Here is a 17,004-nt window from a genome sequence, read left to right as displayed (position 1 = left end):
TTGGCTTTTGAGAAGATGAATTTCTTCTTATTAAACTTTTTATCTTTTGGTGAATACTATTAGGTTGTGAGTTTCATGTCCCCTATTTTCTTTGATTCTTAATAGCGATAAGAGGAGGAGGGGCTTGTGGGTTCGAGCTGTTGGGTTGCATAATAGTATGTACTTCAAATATTGTAATATTTCTTACTATTCTTAAAAAAAGTGGTGAGAGTTTCTATCTTTTACTTTGTATTTCTTGGTAGGGCAATTTTTTTTTACACATTTTGAGTGTGTTCTAGTGTTTCCCATTTACTCTAAAAAATAACGTATCAATTTGTGTCAATTGAATCATCATATAATATTGTACAGTTTAGTTGTTGGATAAAGTGGCTACATTAATTTGCTAGCTAAGCTATTTGGAAGGATTTGGAATCGGATTTAGTATATTTTGTCATATATTGCAAATTACGTTTAAGAATTCATCGTATCAACATATGATGCTCCCAATGATGTTTCAAAAGGGTATAGCCTAAAAAAAGGTTATAAGAATTTACAATGCTAACATGACAGCAATTACTTTTCCAGATGCCAGGATTTTGGGAATAGGCTGAACTGCTGGCTTAATCCAACAAATTCGATGCAAATGGTTCAATGCAGTGTCTCTCAGGAGTATGACCCCAATAACAAGCATCCAACAGCATCGACTGATTACGTTTGTTTTCTCTTGAAACAGATGGAGCCATACTACTTTTGCTAGCATACTCCTCAGTCACTAACTTTTCAATCCGCTGCAGTAATAAATCGAAATTATCTTGGCTTCTAACCATGCTGAGACGTACATAGCGGCTTTCAGCACCAAACAAACTACCATCACGGCCAGTGATATGGGCTGCTTTCAGTACCTCATAGCAATGCTTATCTTCTTGTCTCTCACACTTCAGCCACGCAAAAGCTGCATGCAATTTCCATTAGTTTATTAGGCTTGAAATGTCATGATTCATCAAATAACAAATTTTTCCTGTTAACTAGCTTCAATATATCTGAATTGAAGGTGGCAGCTAGCTAGCATACTTGAAAATTCTCTTAGAATTGTATTAGAGAGTAGAGACATGGAACTGAATTCCACTCTCATTTGGATTTGGACGAGTCAGGATGGACATTTTCAATTAAAAAGCAAATTGAGGGGGTTCATTTTAGGGTTAAGATATATTATTATTATTTTACAAAGGGAAAGTATTTTTTCATAGTTTGCATCTATTATTTCATACATATATTCAAAATTGATTAAAAAACATCCACATTTTAAAAATATTCATATATTAAAAATAAAAATGGATGCGAAATAGCTAACGTGAACAAAGTAATGTAAGAAAATAAAGCAATAAATCACATTATTTAACATCTCATTTTATCAAATAAATAATAATATTCGTTTTTATATTGATGACCAATCATATCTTAACAATAAAATTTCTCCTTTCCGTTTTATACGAAGAGGTTCATAACACAAGGGGTATCCGGGTATGACAGGGCAAGGAATGCCCATATATATATATATATATATATATATATATATATATACTGTCTCTCTGTCTCTCTGTCTCTATCTTATTTTTTTTTTTCATGTTCCATTAAAATATTTTTCTTTGCAGTTAAGAAATTAATTATATTAGCAAATTTTTGTTTTTTCTAATTAGGTTACAGTTACTAAGCACCCACGAGTCGAGTTTAATAAATCTTATGGCTTGAAGAGAATTACCTGGAGAAGATTTCTTAACTTTTCCTGAAAATGAACAGTAATGAGGTTCAAGATCCTGGATGGAAAAACGTTTTGACAGTGATACAGATTTGCTCAATCGATCCCATCGGGTTTTCATGGTCTTGTATCCAAACTCATACATTTCCCTTCCTTTCCCTTCAATGACTACTTTTAGCAGCTTCAAAACTCTTAACTGAGTTTCTCGAGAGACACCATAGGTACTTAGACTCATATATGTTAGCATTCTTTGGTATACAGCCTCATCTTTTATTATTGCCCACCTGCATCCGCATCAGAGAAACCAATGTCATAACTTATTTTCATCTTCTTAATTTCATAAGAGAAATCAAGTAATAAGTTTTTGGCCAGAACAGTTCGTGGTAATAAAAATTATGGTCAAAACTTTTGGGATAGTAGGAAATTTATTATGATATCAAAACACAGGAGGTAATGAGATTCAAATTACATACAAGGGACACCATAATGTATATCATTACTACATGAGTTTTCACTTGAACCCCTACTAGGTTCCTTTAATCATATAACTATGTCATAAATATTAGTATATACAAGCAAATAATAATTAGATACCCGAATCGACTGCCAGCATGACCGGTGAGCTTAGAAAGTGTAAATATTGTGAGATCTTCATCCGCTGGAGCAGGAATAGCTGTGAAGTGTGGCCAGTAATAGGCGAGATCATGAATCGTCTTAACAAATGGACCTCTAAGAACTGCCTTCTTCAACTGACCATCTGGATTGTTGGGTGAAGTCACAAACTCAATAAAATTCTGGGAAGATGAGGAGTCTATAGCACTGCTCTTCCACAGCGAAGTATCTCCGCTGAACTTATAATCCTTAGAGTTCAAAAACTCGGTTTGCTCTTTATAAACCTAGATGAAATTTTAATTTAGAGTTAGCATACAAGCTCATGTAAACATAAATTAAAAAAAAAAAAAGAAATATTATTTCCTAGAGGCTCAAATCTATTGTAGAGCAAGCACACTAAATGAAGATTAGTCTAGGGTTAATATAGCGTTCTTTAGTTTATAAACCTATATTAAGTGTAAGATGAACACCTCAATAGCAAAAAAGTCTAAGCATATCGTAGACTGATATACTTATAGAGTCAGCACATTAAAGCTAGGTTAGTCTAGTGTTAACTTATAGTTTTTTAATATATAAATAATCAGCTAGGTTAGTCTAGGGTTAACTTATAGTTTTTTAATATATAAATAATCAGGGGCGGCTTTACTGCCAGCCCAGGGGTTTAAATGAAACCCCTCACTTGGGGAAAAAAAAAAAAATTACATATAAAATTTTTAAATTTTTTTTTTGTTTTGACCTCCTAAAATAAAATTTTGAACTCCTTGACTATAAATTTTGTTTAAATCTAGCTGAAATAAGCTTGAATATGCTTAACTTAGTGCTACTTTCACAATATTTTCATAATAATTTTAAAATAAATGTTAAGTGGCAAGTTGTAATTGATCTTGTGGGGCCCGGTAATTTATGGGCCAGACCCGCTTGCTCATGGGAAGTCCACAGGCCCAAGCCGAAAAAAATTATGGCCCAAGCTCGAAAATATAAGGCTGAAGGTGGCCCAGAGATGCAGCCGAGGACAGTTTAGTCCTCGGCAGACCCAAAGCTCCCTTAAGAATAGGGGTAAAAAAGAGCTATAAGAAAAATCCATAAAGAGATCTAAAATATCTTGGGAAAGTTACCCTTATTACCCTTCCTAGATAAGACTCTGCACCTAACAGAGCAGTATTCTTCAGCTTTATCAACCATCCCCAACAATTGCGGGATTAGACTGACGGGACAAATATCAGTCCTGGAAAAATTGACCCTACACGTGGACGAGGGACATCAAACGTAGGCTAGTATAAAAGAAAAGGTAAACTAATCAGAGAGGGGATCCCATCTCGCCTGGGAGGAAAAACTCCAGGGATGAGAATGCCCGGATAATATATGTACACCACCACAAAAAATCCCACCGCCGGGTAACCGGGGAAAGGCATTAGTGTTCCTCGGACAGGATCCGAGGAGTCCAATCCTTCAGGTTATGAAGTTGTAGGGCTTGGATATCCAGACTGAAGCCCTTTCTTACCTGAGTTCCCCTAAGATCCGGCCTGGACCAACGCCCCGTGACCAAAACGATAGCCTTTTAAGCCCACTCTCTACAAATCGTATTGTGAGGGATCTTTCATGTACGAGCCCAACATCATTATTGGGCCGTCTAGAAATCGTGCCTCTACAATTGGCGCCGTCTGTGGGAAAGGCTTGCGCGTTGGCACAGGTGGCGCATGAGTCAACTCTCTAGCAAGCAGAGATTCGCGAGTTTTTCCTCATCTTCGGTGACCTACAGTTGTCGCTCCGATATAAACTTGTGCCAGGGCTTACATCCTGTAGTGCCAACGGCACGGGCAGCTCTAGGGGCTTCCGACCTCAAATCAGCTCTCCCCGCCATGGCCAAGGGGCTGACCTGCGAAAAAAGCAAATAAGTACTCAAAAAGTTTTGGACAGAACCTAGGCCTTGCATGGTCCTCGGACTCAAGCCTATGGGGAAACCAAGTACACAGAAGAAAAAACATAAGTTTTGGACAGATCCAAGGCCTTGCATGGTCCTCGGACTTAAGCCTATGGGGAAACCAAGTACACAAAGAAGTTTTGGACAGAACCAAGGCCTTGCATGGTCCTCGGACTCAAGCTTATGGGGAAACCAAGTACACAAAGAAGTTTTGGGCAGAACCAAGGCCTTGCATGGTCCTCGGACTCAAGCCTATGGGGAAACCAAGTACACAAAGAAGTTTTGGACAGAACCAAGGCCTTGCATGGTCCTCGGACTCAAGCCTATGGGGAAACCAAGTACACAAAGAAGTTTTGGGCAGAACCAAGGCCTTGCATGGTCCTCAGACTCAAGCCTATGGGGAAACCAAGTACACAAAGAAGTTTTGGACAGAACCAAGGCCTTGCATGGTCCTCGGACTCAAGCCTATAGGGAAACCAAGTACACAAAGAAGTTTTGGACAGAACCAAGGCCTTGCATGGTCCTCGGACTCAAGCCTATGGGGAAACCAAGTACACAAAGAAGTTTTGGACAGAACCAAGGCCTTGCATGGTCCTCGGACTCAAGCCTATGGGGAAACCAAGTACACAAAGAAGTTTTGGACAGAACCAAGGCCTTGCATGGTCCTCGGACTCAAGCCTATGGGGAAACCAAGTACACAAAGAAGTTTTGGACAGAACCAAGGCCTTGCATGGTCCTCGGACTCAAGCCTATGGGGAAACCAAGTATACAAAGAAGTTTTGGACAGAACCAAGGCCTTGCATGGTCCTCGGACTCAAGCCTATGGGGAAACCAAGTACACAAAGAAGTTTTGGACAGAACCAAGGCCTTGCATGGTCCTCGGACTCAAGCCTATGGGGAAACCAAGTACACAAAGAAGTTTTGGACAGAACCAATGTCTTGCATGGTCCTCGGACTCAAGCCTATGGGGAAACCAAGTACACAAAGAAGCTTTGGACAGAACCAAGGCCTTGCATGGTCCTCGGACTCAAGCCTATGGGGAAACCAAGTACACAAAGAAGTTTTGGACAGAACCAAGGCCTTGCATGGTCCTCGGACTCAAGCCTATGGGAAAACCAAGTACACAAAAAAGTTTTGGGCAGAACCAAGGCCTTGCATGGTCCTCGGACTCAAGCCTATGGGGAAACCAAGTACACAAATAAGTTTTGGATAGAACCAAGGCCTTGCATGGTCCTCGGACTCAAGCCTATGGGGAAACCAAGTACACAAAGAAGTTTTGGACAGAACCAAGGCCTTGCATGGTCCTCGGACTCAAGCTTATTGAGATGCTAATTGCTCGGATGGGGAAAGTCCTCGGCTCAAATACTGTAAAATGTTAAGGCCAATGAAAGCGTTAGGATGATGGTGAGACGCCCCACTATTTGGTAACCTAAGGGGGTTGTTCATATTTTCGGGTGATTTGTCCTCGGATGACTACTTACTACACCGCATAAAGCGTTCAGTTCTAATTTTGGCGTTGTATCATTATTCACAGGTAAGCATTGTTGTGTCAAACAATTCTATTAAAAGTTATAGTGATATCTTTTCGTTATCAAGCATTTTGGCCTTAGTTATCATTGATTCAAATGCTATATTATTATGCCGAGCAGTGCTTGCAAATTTGTAAAAACATAGAAACAAAACATGCGAAGTAAAATAACAACAATTTTTATTAATATAAAAAATTATTACAACGTACAAAGAGGGGCTTAAACAAGCCTATACAAAAAGTGAACTGCCGAAGCAACAATAACCTCCGCAATACAGATAAGTAAACAGTCAGGTGTCTTTTAAACTTGTCTTCAAAATCTCTCCAATCTCCGCCTCAGTATTGCTCATGTTGAGAGAAGAACCTGCTTTAGGAAAAAATGAAGGAGAAGGAAGAAGAATTTGAAGGAGAAGGAAGAAGAGGATGGAGGAGATGAATGAGGAAGATGGAGGAGATGAATGAGGAAGATGGAGAAGAAGAGGGAAGAGATGAAAAGAAAGAAAAAGGAGCAAAAGAGGGAGAAGGAAAAGCACCAGGATGGACCTGGTGGTGGAAAGAAGAAGAAAGAGAGGCTAAGGGAGGCACCAGTGAACGAAGAGAGAAAGAAGCAGGGGCACTTAGTCCCTGCCCCAGTCCTGACTCCTAACACACTGGTGCCGTGTTAGATATGCTCGTGAGAGAGCGGGTGGTACTGATGATGTGCTTCCTCGGCTCAGTCACGCCGAAAGTGTGACGTGATGAGTCCCTGCTTCGGATTTTGGCTAAAAGGAATGCGAGGCAAATCTTGAGTCTCCACCATCCCTGCCCTGACCGAGCCATTTCGAGCTTTGTTGTAACATGGTGTTTCTGGGAGGGGAATGGTTTCTTCATTACTTAATACTACGGTGAGTATATTTCAGGCTAAGATATGACCGGAGAGCAAAAGTAAACTCCGAAAGGAATCTAAGGATTTCAAATTTTTTGTGGAGATTAAAGGGATTCATCTGTGGGAGAAACAACTCCTGTTTCTTCTCTTTATATAGGGGACGAAGAAAAGGGTACATAATACGTTCAGATCTCCAGGGAAATCTGCAAATAAGAATACGCCAGTTTCGTTCCCCCACGCCATCAATAACCGTTAATTCTGGGGGGTCTCGTAAAAGGAAGATATTAAAGACGCGCTACGGATAACTAAACGGCATAAGGGCATCGTGCGCAAATTAAGGGGAACATCTCGTGGACCGGTGCACTCCCTGGGCAGGTAAAGAGTCGTCAGCGTCAGTCAAGGGCTGAAATAAATGAGCCACAATAAAGGCTCGGCATTACCAAAACCCACCTTTCCAACCAAGATGTTGGACAGCAGGGTTTCGAGGGGCTATTGTGGGGCCCGGTAATTTATGGGCCAGACCCGCTTGCTCATGGGAAGTCCACAGGCCCAAGCCGAAAAAAATTATGGCCCAAGCTCGAAAATATAAGGCTGAAGGTGGCCCAGAGATGCAGCCGAGGACAGTTTAGTCCTCGGCAGACCCAAAGCTCCCTTAAGAAGAGGGGTAAAAAAGAGCTATAAGAAAAATCCATAAGGTGATCTAAAATATCTTGGGAAAGTTACCCTTATTACCCTTCCTAGATAAGACTCTGCACCTAACAGAGCAGTATTCTTCAGTTTTATCAACCATCCCCAACAATTGCGGGATTAGACTGACGGGACAAATATCAGTCCTGGAAAAATTGACCCTACACGTGGACGAGGGACATCAAACGTAGGCTAGTATAAAAGAAAAGGTAAACTAATCAGAGAGGGGATCCCATCTCGCCTGGGAGGAAAAACTCCAGGGATGAGAATGCCCGGATAATATATGTACACCACCACAAAAAACCCCACCGCCGGGTAACCGGGGAAAGGCATTAGTGCTCCTCGGACAGGATCCGAGGAGTCCAATCCTTCAGGTTATGAAGTTGTAGGGCTTGGATATCCAGACTGAAGCCCTTTCTTACCTGAGTTCCCCTAAGATCCGGCCTGGACCAATGCCCCGTGACCAAAACGATAGCCTTTTAAGCCCACTCTCTACAAATTGTATTGTGAGGGATCTTTCATGTACGAGCCCAACATCATTATTGGGCCGTCTAGAAATCGTGCCCCTACAGATCTTATCTAGACCCATAATTGACATTACTTTTTTACATACCTTAACACTACTCTTAAAATTACTCATTCCTTTTAAAATAAATAAATAAATAAACTTTATCTAACTCTGGCTTACCTTACTATTGACGGCAGAATGAAACTATTTTTCCTCGCAATTTTCTTCTTCATCAGTAAAAAATTACACCACTTTTAGCAATTAAAAAAAATTACACCACCTCTACAACAAATCTATTTGTATCTGTGATTTTTTTCTCATCCTCTTTTTCTTTCTTTCTCCCTTCTATGTTTTCTTTTTGTCTAATCAAGTTGGTTGATAAGTGCTTTATAGATTTCCATGTCCAAGAAGTCTTTTAGTACTTGCTCCAATTCCAAGACAATGACCATGTGTATGGTTAAAAAGTCATACACTTCAAAAGCAAAAACTTATATCAATTACTATTTTTTTTTCTTAGTTTCACATTTACTCCCGGACCAAATCTCACATGTGTTACTATTCTGCTTTATCATTTTTTTTAATTGTTAGTACATATAAATATAATAAATTATTATAAATTTGAAAAAAATGTTTAATTAGCTATTTAATTATGTATTCAATGCATGGTTGTTGTCTTATCGATCTTTAAACTATTTATAATTTTTTAGACTATTGTACAATACAATTTGTATATTAAATTGTATTGAGAATACTATTTTAGATTATTTTATATAATATGAAAGTTGTATATCAAAAAAAAAAAAATCATTTTATTTTTTACTCCCACAACAAATTTATAGCTTCAACACTATTGACCCTTTCATAAAAAAATTCTGGAGTTGTTACTGTAAATAATACATTGAGTTTATCATAAAATGAACACTTCAATTGCAAAGATATAGCTATTAAGGGTTACCTTTTTTTTGGACATAGGTTATATATAGATCGAACTACTCATTAAATTCTTGCTCCCACTTTTTAATTTTTTCCTCAATCACTTAACAATTTATCTTGGTAACTTCGGTTAGGATGCTTACATGGACATACAATAGATTTGAGGCTTTAAAACATATATAATATCTTCAACTAAAAAAAAAAAAAAAAATTAATAGTTTGAGTGTTAAATAAATCTACCGGGTAGTAAGGGGTTGAAGCCACAACTTTTCCTGGTGAGGATGAACCCTCTGGGTAAATTGCACGCACGGCTGCGTTAAGAAGTTGGGTGGCACCAGCACCAAAAATGATGAATCTTCCATCTGTAACTGCATTACCAACGATGTCATGCACCCGTCTTATATGTGTTTTGAGCTCTTCTGAGATGAGCGAGCCATCGTTGAACTCATAGCTCATACGATGCCATCCAGCCATCACTATGGCACTACTAGCCGCATGCTGCTCCCAAAAGGGCTCCAAGAATGTAGGATCTCCGCTGTATGCAACAATATTGAATTGAATCAAACATTAATATTATTAATTTCTACAAAAGTATATAAAAGAGACATATATGGGAAGGGAGATTGAAACCCTAGACGTCTTTGATGTTTTGTACTAGTACTAGTTAATGTAAAGGTCATTCGCGTGTGCATTTGGGTTATTACCTATCAGCATCTACCACACAGTCAGACAAGAAATCCGAGCAGTCAGTACCGGCGAAGCAAGCATTACACTCGCAAATGGGTTTTCCATTAACAACTAAACCATCCAAGAAGGCCCTTCCATGGCCCGAACAATGAAATAGATGCCACAGTTTCAGCTTCTGTGGCTGCCATTTTTGTCCAACTTTGCTCCCACCTAATTCGCAAAAATACATTGGCAGAGAAGAGATTTAGAATTATGGAAGAAATTAAGATCAGTGCATATTTGAAGCTTTGAACCGTAGCCATTGTTTTTCCTTAGGTTCTCTCTATCACTGGGAGAATACCTATGCATATATATAGTACTGAGGGGCTAAGAGTTAGAGACTAGAAATGGTGGTACTGATCATAATAATATGAGTAAGTCTTTATTTAAGACTATCCTAAAACAAGTTAAACAACTCGTGTCAAAGGAAAAACTACTTCTATATTAGTGGGAGGATGAATACAAACATGTCTCCAATGGGAATACGCGGAAAGAGGACAATTCAAATAGAGATGAACCCAAAAAAAAAAAAAAAAAAGGAAAAAAAAAAAGACTTATAATCAGTCAATTTAAAAAAATGCTACAACTAGTAATGAATTGACTTAAAACCATGTGAGCCCCGACAAGGTCCAGAAATCCCCGTCTTGTTTCCCTGTTGGAAAGATTTTAGGCTTATACCTTTCTTAATTTTGTTGAAAATAGACAGTTATTTTCTGTTCTAAATTTGCTAGTTTATTCAGAAAATGCAGTTGTTCTTTTTGTTGATATCATCATACTAGTCAAGACTCAAGTCTTTAATAATTAATATATCCTAATCCAAGTTCATTGTATTAGGATTTAATTCTTTTACAACCAAAGTAATATTAATTAATCCTAGATTATAATTAAGTATTGTAATTTCCCCAAATTTGTACTCTAGGTTTTATTCTAGGTTTCCTGTGGGGGATATTTCTAATGTCCAATCACATATTCTCTCTCTTTTATTTATTTTCTTAATTTGTAATAATTTTCATACCACTCATCATGCGTCAAAGTTATCTTTCACATCAATTTTTCTTACTTTTAAATGCTGAATTAGGTTATGCTTATTTATATAGATGATCCTACAATTTTATTTATTATTAATTATTACTAGTATGTAACTGTAAGGACACAATTTGTAACGACCCGTAATAGTGTTGGGTTCGCATGTGAAAAGACCCAAATAATATCATTTATAGAGCATGGGTTTGAAAGGCTAGACCTTGGTCACCAGACGGTGGGTTTTTTATGGTGTTCATGCATAATTAAATCGTGTTCGCCCTAAGAGTTTTTCTCCAGGAGGCGGGCTGGGAGGCTCTGGTTTTTGGCCATTTTTTCCAGCCCCTCTCTTGGTACATTAACCTTCACATTATATAGTCATTCTTGGTTGATCTTAGCCCTCCACTTGTTAGTCAGGCAGGTGCCTGCTTCTGTACCCGTCCCATCAGCTGTCCCTCTTTGCTTTCCGTTAGTTGCGATGATCGAAGTCACCCTGTCTAGGCGTCTTTTCTCATTAACATGGTTAGGACGCTGGCGGGTGCATTTAATGCGGGGGGACGTACTTACCCTGAACCAGTTTTGCACCGTACCCCTACGTGGGTCCCATTCAACTCGCATCTCCTTCAGGGGGTTTTTTAGGGGCTGCCTTCATCGAGACGTTGCTCTTCCCCTTGAAGTCCTGGAGTGCCGAGGATAGGGTCGTCCTTGGCTGTTCCCTTCATCACTTTGGCCTTTACCTATTCGTCCTCGGCACACACCCTCCTCGGCATGGGCCCCGAGCCCTAATAGAGCGTGGGCCGGATCATAAGTTCCCTGGCCCCACAATAGCCCCTCAAAATCCTGCTATCCGACTCGGATGGATAAGAGGGTTTTGATGACATCAGATATCTGTCAATACCTGTCAATCCTTGTCACTTATCGGTTCCTGAGACTTTTCATCTGCCCGAGACACGTTCCTGGAGCCCTTGGAAGGTGAAACGTGGCCTCATTAAATGCAGGCGGCTTTGTGTTTCCCACGTTCTACGGCATGATGAAGATCAAACGGTGGTGATTCCTTGGTCTTTATGGGCGGGAAAATTTGTGCAGTTACCCTAGAAAGTATAAATGATTTTTTGGAACGGATCCGCCTCTTTAGTTTTGCACTTAAGAGTTCTAGTGCGTATACCCTGGGTTCATCTGAACTTTCGTCCAAACTCAAGTCTATCTCCAGTACAAAAAGCCTGTTCGAAGCGTCTTTCCTCTTTTATGTAAGTTCCCTGCCTCCATTAACTCGTGTTTTTTCTTTTCTGGGTTTATTTTTCTCTGGTTCCCTTCCTTCTCCCGTTGCTGGTTGAGTTTGTTTAGTAAATCATAGAGATGGCTAAATCGAGACTAAGGAAATTAGTCGATACTGAAGAGGCGATGAACAAGTTCATCGCCGATTACAGGATTCCTCTCAACGTAAATCTGAGGCATTGTAAGATGGGGGAGTGGCACTATAAGAGGGAAACGGGCGAGGTAGTAATTCCCGTCCTCGCTTTTGTAGAGGGGGGTATGAGAATTCCTATGGGGCCAGTAACGAGGGGTTACCTCAGGCACTTCCGATTAGCCCCCACCTAGTGCGCCGGAAACATGTTTAGGATTCTTGGTTGCGTGGATGCTTTAAACGAAAAGATGGGGTTAAGATTGACCTATCATGACGTGAATTGGTGCTATAATCTCCAAAATTTGAAGGGGAAATCCTACTACATGAAGACGAGAGACGAAAGGGTTCGACTAATCCAATACCTCCCCGATTCCAACAAGGGATTAAACAAGGATTTCCTTATCGTCTCCGGTGAATGGCACGATGGCAATCCGTGCCCCGTAGTAGAAGGAGAACCAGGTGGGGTATAGGGAATGGAAGGGCGCTGACCCTTTGCGCCATTTCTAATCTGATGTGGCTCGGTAACTAACCATGCATATGTGTTTTTCTTTTGTAGATTCACACGCTTATCAACGGCATTTTCACTTAGTTAACCGGGTAGACTTGGAGACTGTTCTACAAGCGGCAGTTTTCGTAAATGACGGAGATGGTCAAGTCCGAGCCGCTCACAAAATATTAGGGTACCTTCCCGTTCAGAAGTCATTTGCCGACCCTAGGCACGTGATTAGTGCCAGCCGTCCTCAGCTTCCAAAAATTACCGTGGTCGAGATAGGATTTTTAATCTCCGAAGTACCATCTGTCCCAGAGAGCATCCCACTGGTGAATCTCTCCTCATCTCATCAAGTAGCGGAGGACGAAGGCGAGTTAGATCAGCCCGAGGAAGGGTTTGGGGTGTTTGACCTAGCCAACCAATCCGAAGATCCTTCTGGTGATATAGGTGACCCAGCCTTGTCCGAGGCGGAATTGTCATTAGTAGGCACATCTTCTCAAGCCGAGATGGGACTCAAGAGAAAGCCCCCAACCAGCTTAATCGAACTCCTCGAGGGTCAACCGGGGAAGGGTGTGTTGGGAATGCCGCAATCCAATGCTCCGTCCCCACCACCTCAGCCCCAGGCTATCCAGACTAGGTCATCCTCCACCAAATCACAGCCACAGTCCCCCCGCCCCAAACTTCCTGCTCCTTCCCAAATAGCTCTGCCTCCTCGGCTGGAAGACACTGATTCAAAGAGAAAGAGGAGCCCCAAGGGCAAGGAAACCATGGATGGGGGAAAATCCCAACCTTCTAAGGAGAGGGAGGAAGCCCCTCGTGCGAAACAATTGAAGATTGGGCACCAAAGCAAGGGTAAAGAGACTGAGTCCCAATCTTCCCAAGGCAAGGGAAAGGGGATCGAGGCCCAATCTTCACCCAGTGCCTGGCTTCCTGCCCCAATGCTTCACGGGGGGCCACTGCTGGAAACTGCGTCCATGAGGGACCTTGGAGATGGCGAGGATGGCTACGTGGCAGACGCACTAGGGAGAACCATGCTACTTCCCACCGATGTGGATGGGCTGAAGAAAATGAGGATGCAGGAGGTCTTCCTTAGTACGAAGAGGTACTTGGGCATGGTAAGACTCTTGAAACCTAAAACTTTATTAACTTTCACTCCTGGTTTGTCATTCACGATGTATTTATCTCCCTTGACAGGCTCTCCAGGCCACCTATAGGATGGAGGAAGAAGTGAACAATTAGAGTAAGGCGGTCGAGAATGAACGCTTCAAGCGCTTAGTGCCCACGCGGACTCTCAAAGCTTCTGAGGACGACCTCGCCAAGGCCAAGACTGCCTTAACAGACGCTATCCGAGATAGGGATAGCGCCTCGGTGGGTTTAGCTAGCGCCCAAAAGTAGGCCGAGGATCAAACAAAACGTCTGCTAGAAGCCGAGGATCAATTGCGAACCGCCAAGGAGCTGATCAATGATTTAAATAAAAGACTGATCACGACAAAGCATGACAAAGGTGTGGCGGAGTATGCCCGCGACGAAACCATGAGGGCCAAGCGGGAGGCTGAGTTTGCCAGAAATGAGGCTAAGGCTGCCAAGGAAACGGCCGAGGATGATGGTTATAACGCGGGGGTAGCTGAAACCCAAGCCATCCTTAAAGCCCAAATTCCCGGAGTATGCAGGCTTTACTACTCCCAGGTTTGAGAAGAGGCCTTGAAGCGAGCTGGGGTGGATGCTTCATCCGATTTGTGGAAAATGGAGAACATATTCTACCGTACAGCCATCCGTGAGGACACCTCCACCAGCTCCAAGGCCGCGAGCGACCAACATGAGGGAGGGGTCACTCAGTCGGATACTGTACAGGTCGGCGCCTCTCCTGGCGAGCCGCCTAAAGGGGGAGAGCTTCAGGATGTGATAGAAGCATCTCAGCGTACGGATCCCGAGGTACCCGAAGAGGTTGCTGAGCCTGTGGTCGGCCCTCAGATGCCCAATGCCGAAGAGCCAGCCATACTTGCCCAACCCCTACAGAAAATTCCCCTTGTTGTGGTCCCCCAGAGCATCAACTCCGATCTTGCTTAGTCTTTCCCAGAAAGGACTGTCCTCCAGGGCACCGAAGCTGATCTTGTTCCTCCTTCCCAGGACGTGGCCGATGCAAAATTAAAGAAGTAGAAACCCCGGCCAGGCTTCGTATTTGTTTTTAGTTTAACGATTAACTTGTTTCTTTTTCATTTTGAAAACTTTGTAATCTGCTAGTAGTCTGAACCTGTTGAACACGTATATGAAATTCTTTTCTTCCTTTTTCCTTTTGGCTACTGGTTAGTTGCCCTTGTCGATACTTACTATTGTTTATGAATTTTGAACTAATTATCTTAACACGTATGAATAGTTGTGCATGCGATATATTTAGAATCATGTTTCAAAACGCTAGCTTACTTGCACCTGTAGAGCCTTGAACTCATGTCTGACCCTCATTCAAATGGAGATATAGGCATCATCCGAGATGTCATGTGTAGTGTTAGGTCTTACTTGGTATCCAGGTTTCTTTAAAGTAGTTGGTTTCTCCATAGGTTTGAGTCCGAGGACCACGCAATACCTTGGTTCTGTCCAAAACTTGATTTTTTGATAAGTAGTTGGTTTCCCTATAGGTTTGAGTCCGAGGATCATGCAATACCTTGGTTTTGTCCAAAACTTGATTTTGATAAGTAGTTGGTTTCCCCATAGGTTTGAGTCTGAGGACCATGCAATACCTTGGTTCTGTCCAAAACTTGATTTTGATAAGTAATTGGTTTCCCCATAGGTTTGAGTCCGAGGACCATGCAATACCTTGGTTCTGTCCAAAACTTGATACTTATAAGTAGTTGGTTTCCCCATAGGTTTGAGTCTGAGGACCATGCAATACCTTGGTTCTGTCCAAAACTTGATTTTGATAAGTTCGACTATGGCGTGGGACCTTGGTTTAGGGGGATTAGCAACTCGGCCAATCCCCTAGAACCATCCGTGCTGCTGACGCTATGAAGTGCAGCCCCTAGTGAAAAAACGTAGCCCCTAGTGGAACTTTACGCTAGAACACTACATCCGGCTGTTGGAAATGATGTGAGGGATTGTCTCAACCCACTACCTGTGCCAAAACACAAGCCTTTCCCACAGACGGCGCCAATTGTAAGGACACAATTTGTAACGACCCGTAATAGTGTTGGGTTCGCACGTGAAAAGGCCCAAATAATATCATTTATAGAGCATGGGTTTGAAAGGTTAGACCTTGGTCACCAGACGGTGGGTTTTTCGTGGTGTTCATGCATAATTAAATCGTGTTCGCCCTAGGAGTTTTTCTCCAGGAGGCGGGCTGGGAGGCTCTGGTTTTTGGCCATTTTTCCCAGCCCCTCTCTTAGTGCATTAACCTTCACATTATATAGTCCTTCTTGGTTGATTTAGCCCTCTACTTGTTAGTCAGGCAGGTGCCTGCTTCTGTACTCGTCCCATCAGCTGTCCCTCTTTACTTTCCGTTAGTTGCGATGATCGAAGTCACCCTGTCTAGGCGTCTTTTCTCATTAACATGGTTAGGACGCTGGCGGGTGCATTTAATGCGGGGGGGACGTACTTACCCTGAACCAGTTTTGCACCGTACCCCTACGTGGGTCCCATTCAACTCGCATCTCCTTCAGGGGATTTTTTGGGGGCTGCTTTCATCGAGACGTTGCTCTTCCCCTTGAAGTCCTGGAGTGCCGAGGACAGGGTCGTCCTTGGCTGTTCCCTTCGTCACTTCGGCCTTTACCCATTCGTCCTCGGCACACACCCTCCTCGGCATGGGCCCTGAGCCCTAATAGAGCGTGGGTCGGATCATAAGTTCCCTGGCCCCACAGTAACCATGCAAATGTATGGATGCATTTAAAATTAAACACAATTTTTATTATAAAAATATAAATAATTAGTCAAATTACTAAAAAAAAATAGTATATAACATATGTATACGTATAGATACATTTAAAATTTAATACAATTTTTATCATGAAAATATAAATAATTAGTCAAATTATTTTTAAAAAAAGTAAATGTAATTAATCATATATTAAAATTCTTACCTAAATTCTTATGGCCTTTTATTTATTGAATTTTATTTTGCACCCCAAGAACAAATTCTTAAATCCACTACTACCTCGGATCGACGAAGCATATACATACATACGTATGTATATATATATATATATATATATATGAAAGTTTAGATAAAAAAAATTGATTCTCTTATAAGGTTTTTGTAATAAAATATAAGATGAACTTTTGAAGAATTATTTGATTTTTTATATTGAAAGTGAAATTGTTGCAACATTTTGTATAGAGTCAACCATATATAATTTATTTATTTAGAAGAATGTCAAATTCCATTTTGAAATATCACAAATTAATTAGTAGAAATATATTAAGAAATAATCATTTTATATCTTTTCTTTTTTTAGATTTTGTTATTATTGAGTAGATGCTAGTGTTATCTTTCATTTATTAGTTTTTTTAGGTGAGTATATATTTTTTAGTTTTGAATGGTCTTTTCTTTTCCCCTGCTCCCCCCTTCCCTAAAGAAAAACCCGGGT

At 41.2% G+C, this 17,004-nt stretch overlaps 1 protein-coding gene across 1 annotated transcript; it reads right to left on the bottom strand.

Moving 5' to 3' along the window:
* Positions 1-599: 599 nt before the first annotated feature.
* LOC126698558 (tryptophan aminotransferase-related protein 4-like) lies at positions 600-9,781 on the bottom strand. The gene is given in 6 exon segments (XM_050395871.1): positions 600-931; positions 1,739-2,019; positions 2,330-2,631; positions 9,030-9,324; positions 9,494-9,624; positions 9,626-9,781. Coding segments are annotated over 6 exon segments (1,494 nt in total). The 5' UTR covers positions 9,779-9,781.
* Between the last annotated feature and the right edge of the window lie 7,223 nt (positions 9,782-17,004).

This window comes from Quercus robur, chromosome 2 (genome assembly GCF_932294415.1).
Source record: "Quercus robur chromosome 2, dhQueRobu3.1, whole genome shotgun sequence".
Classification (NCBI taxonomy): Eukaryota; Viridiplantae; Streptophyta; class Magnoliopsida; order Fagales; family Fagaceae; genus Quercus; species Quercus robur.
This window is presented reverse-complemented; position numbering and strand designations above follow the sequence as displayed.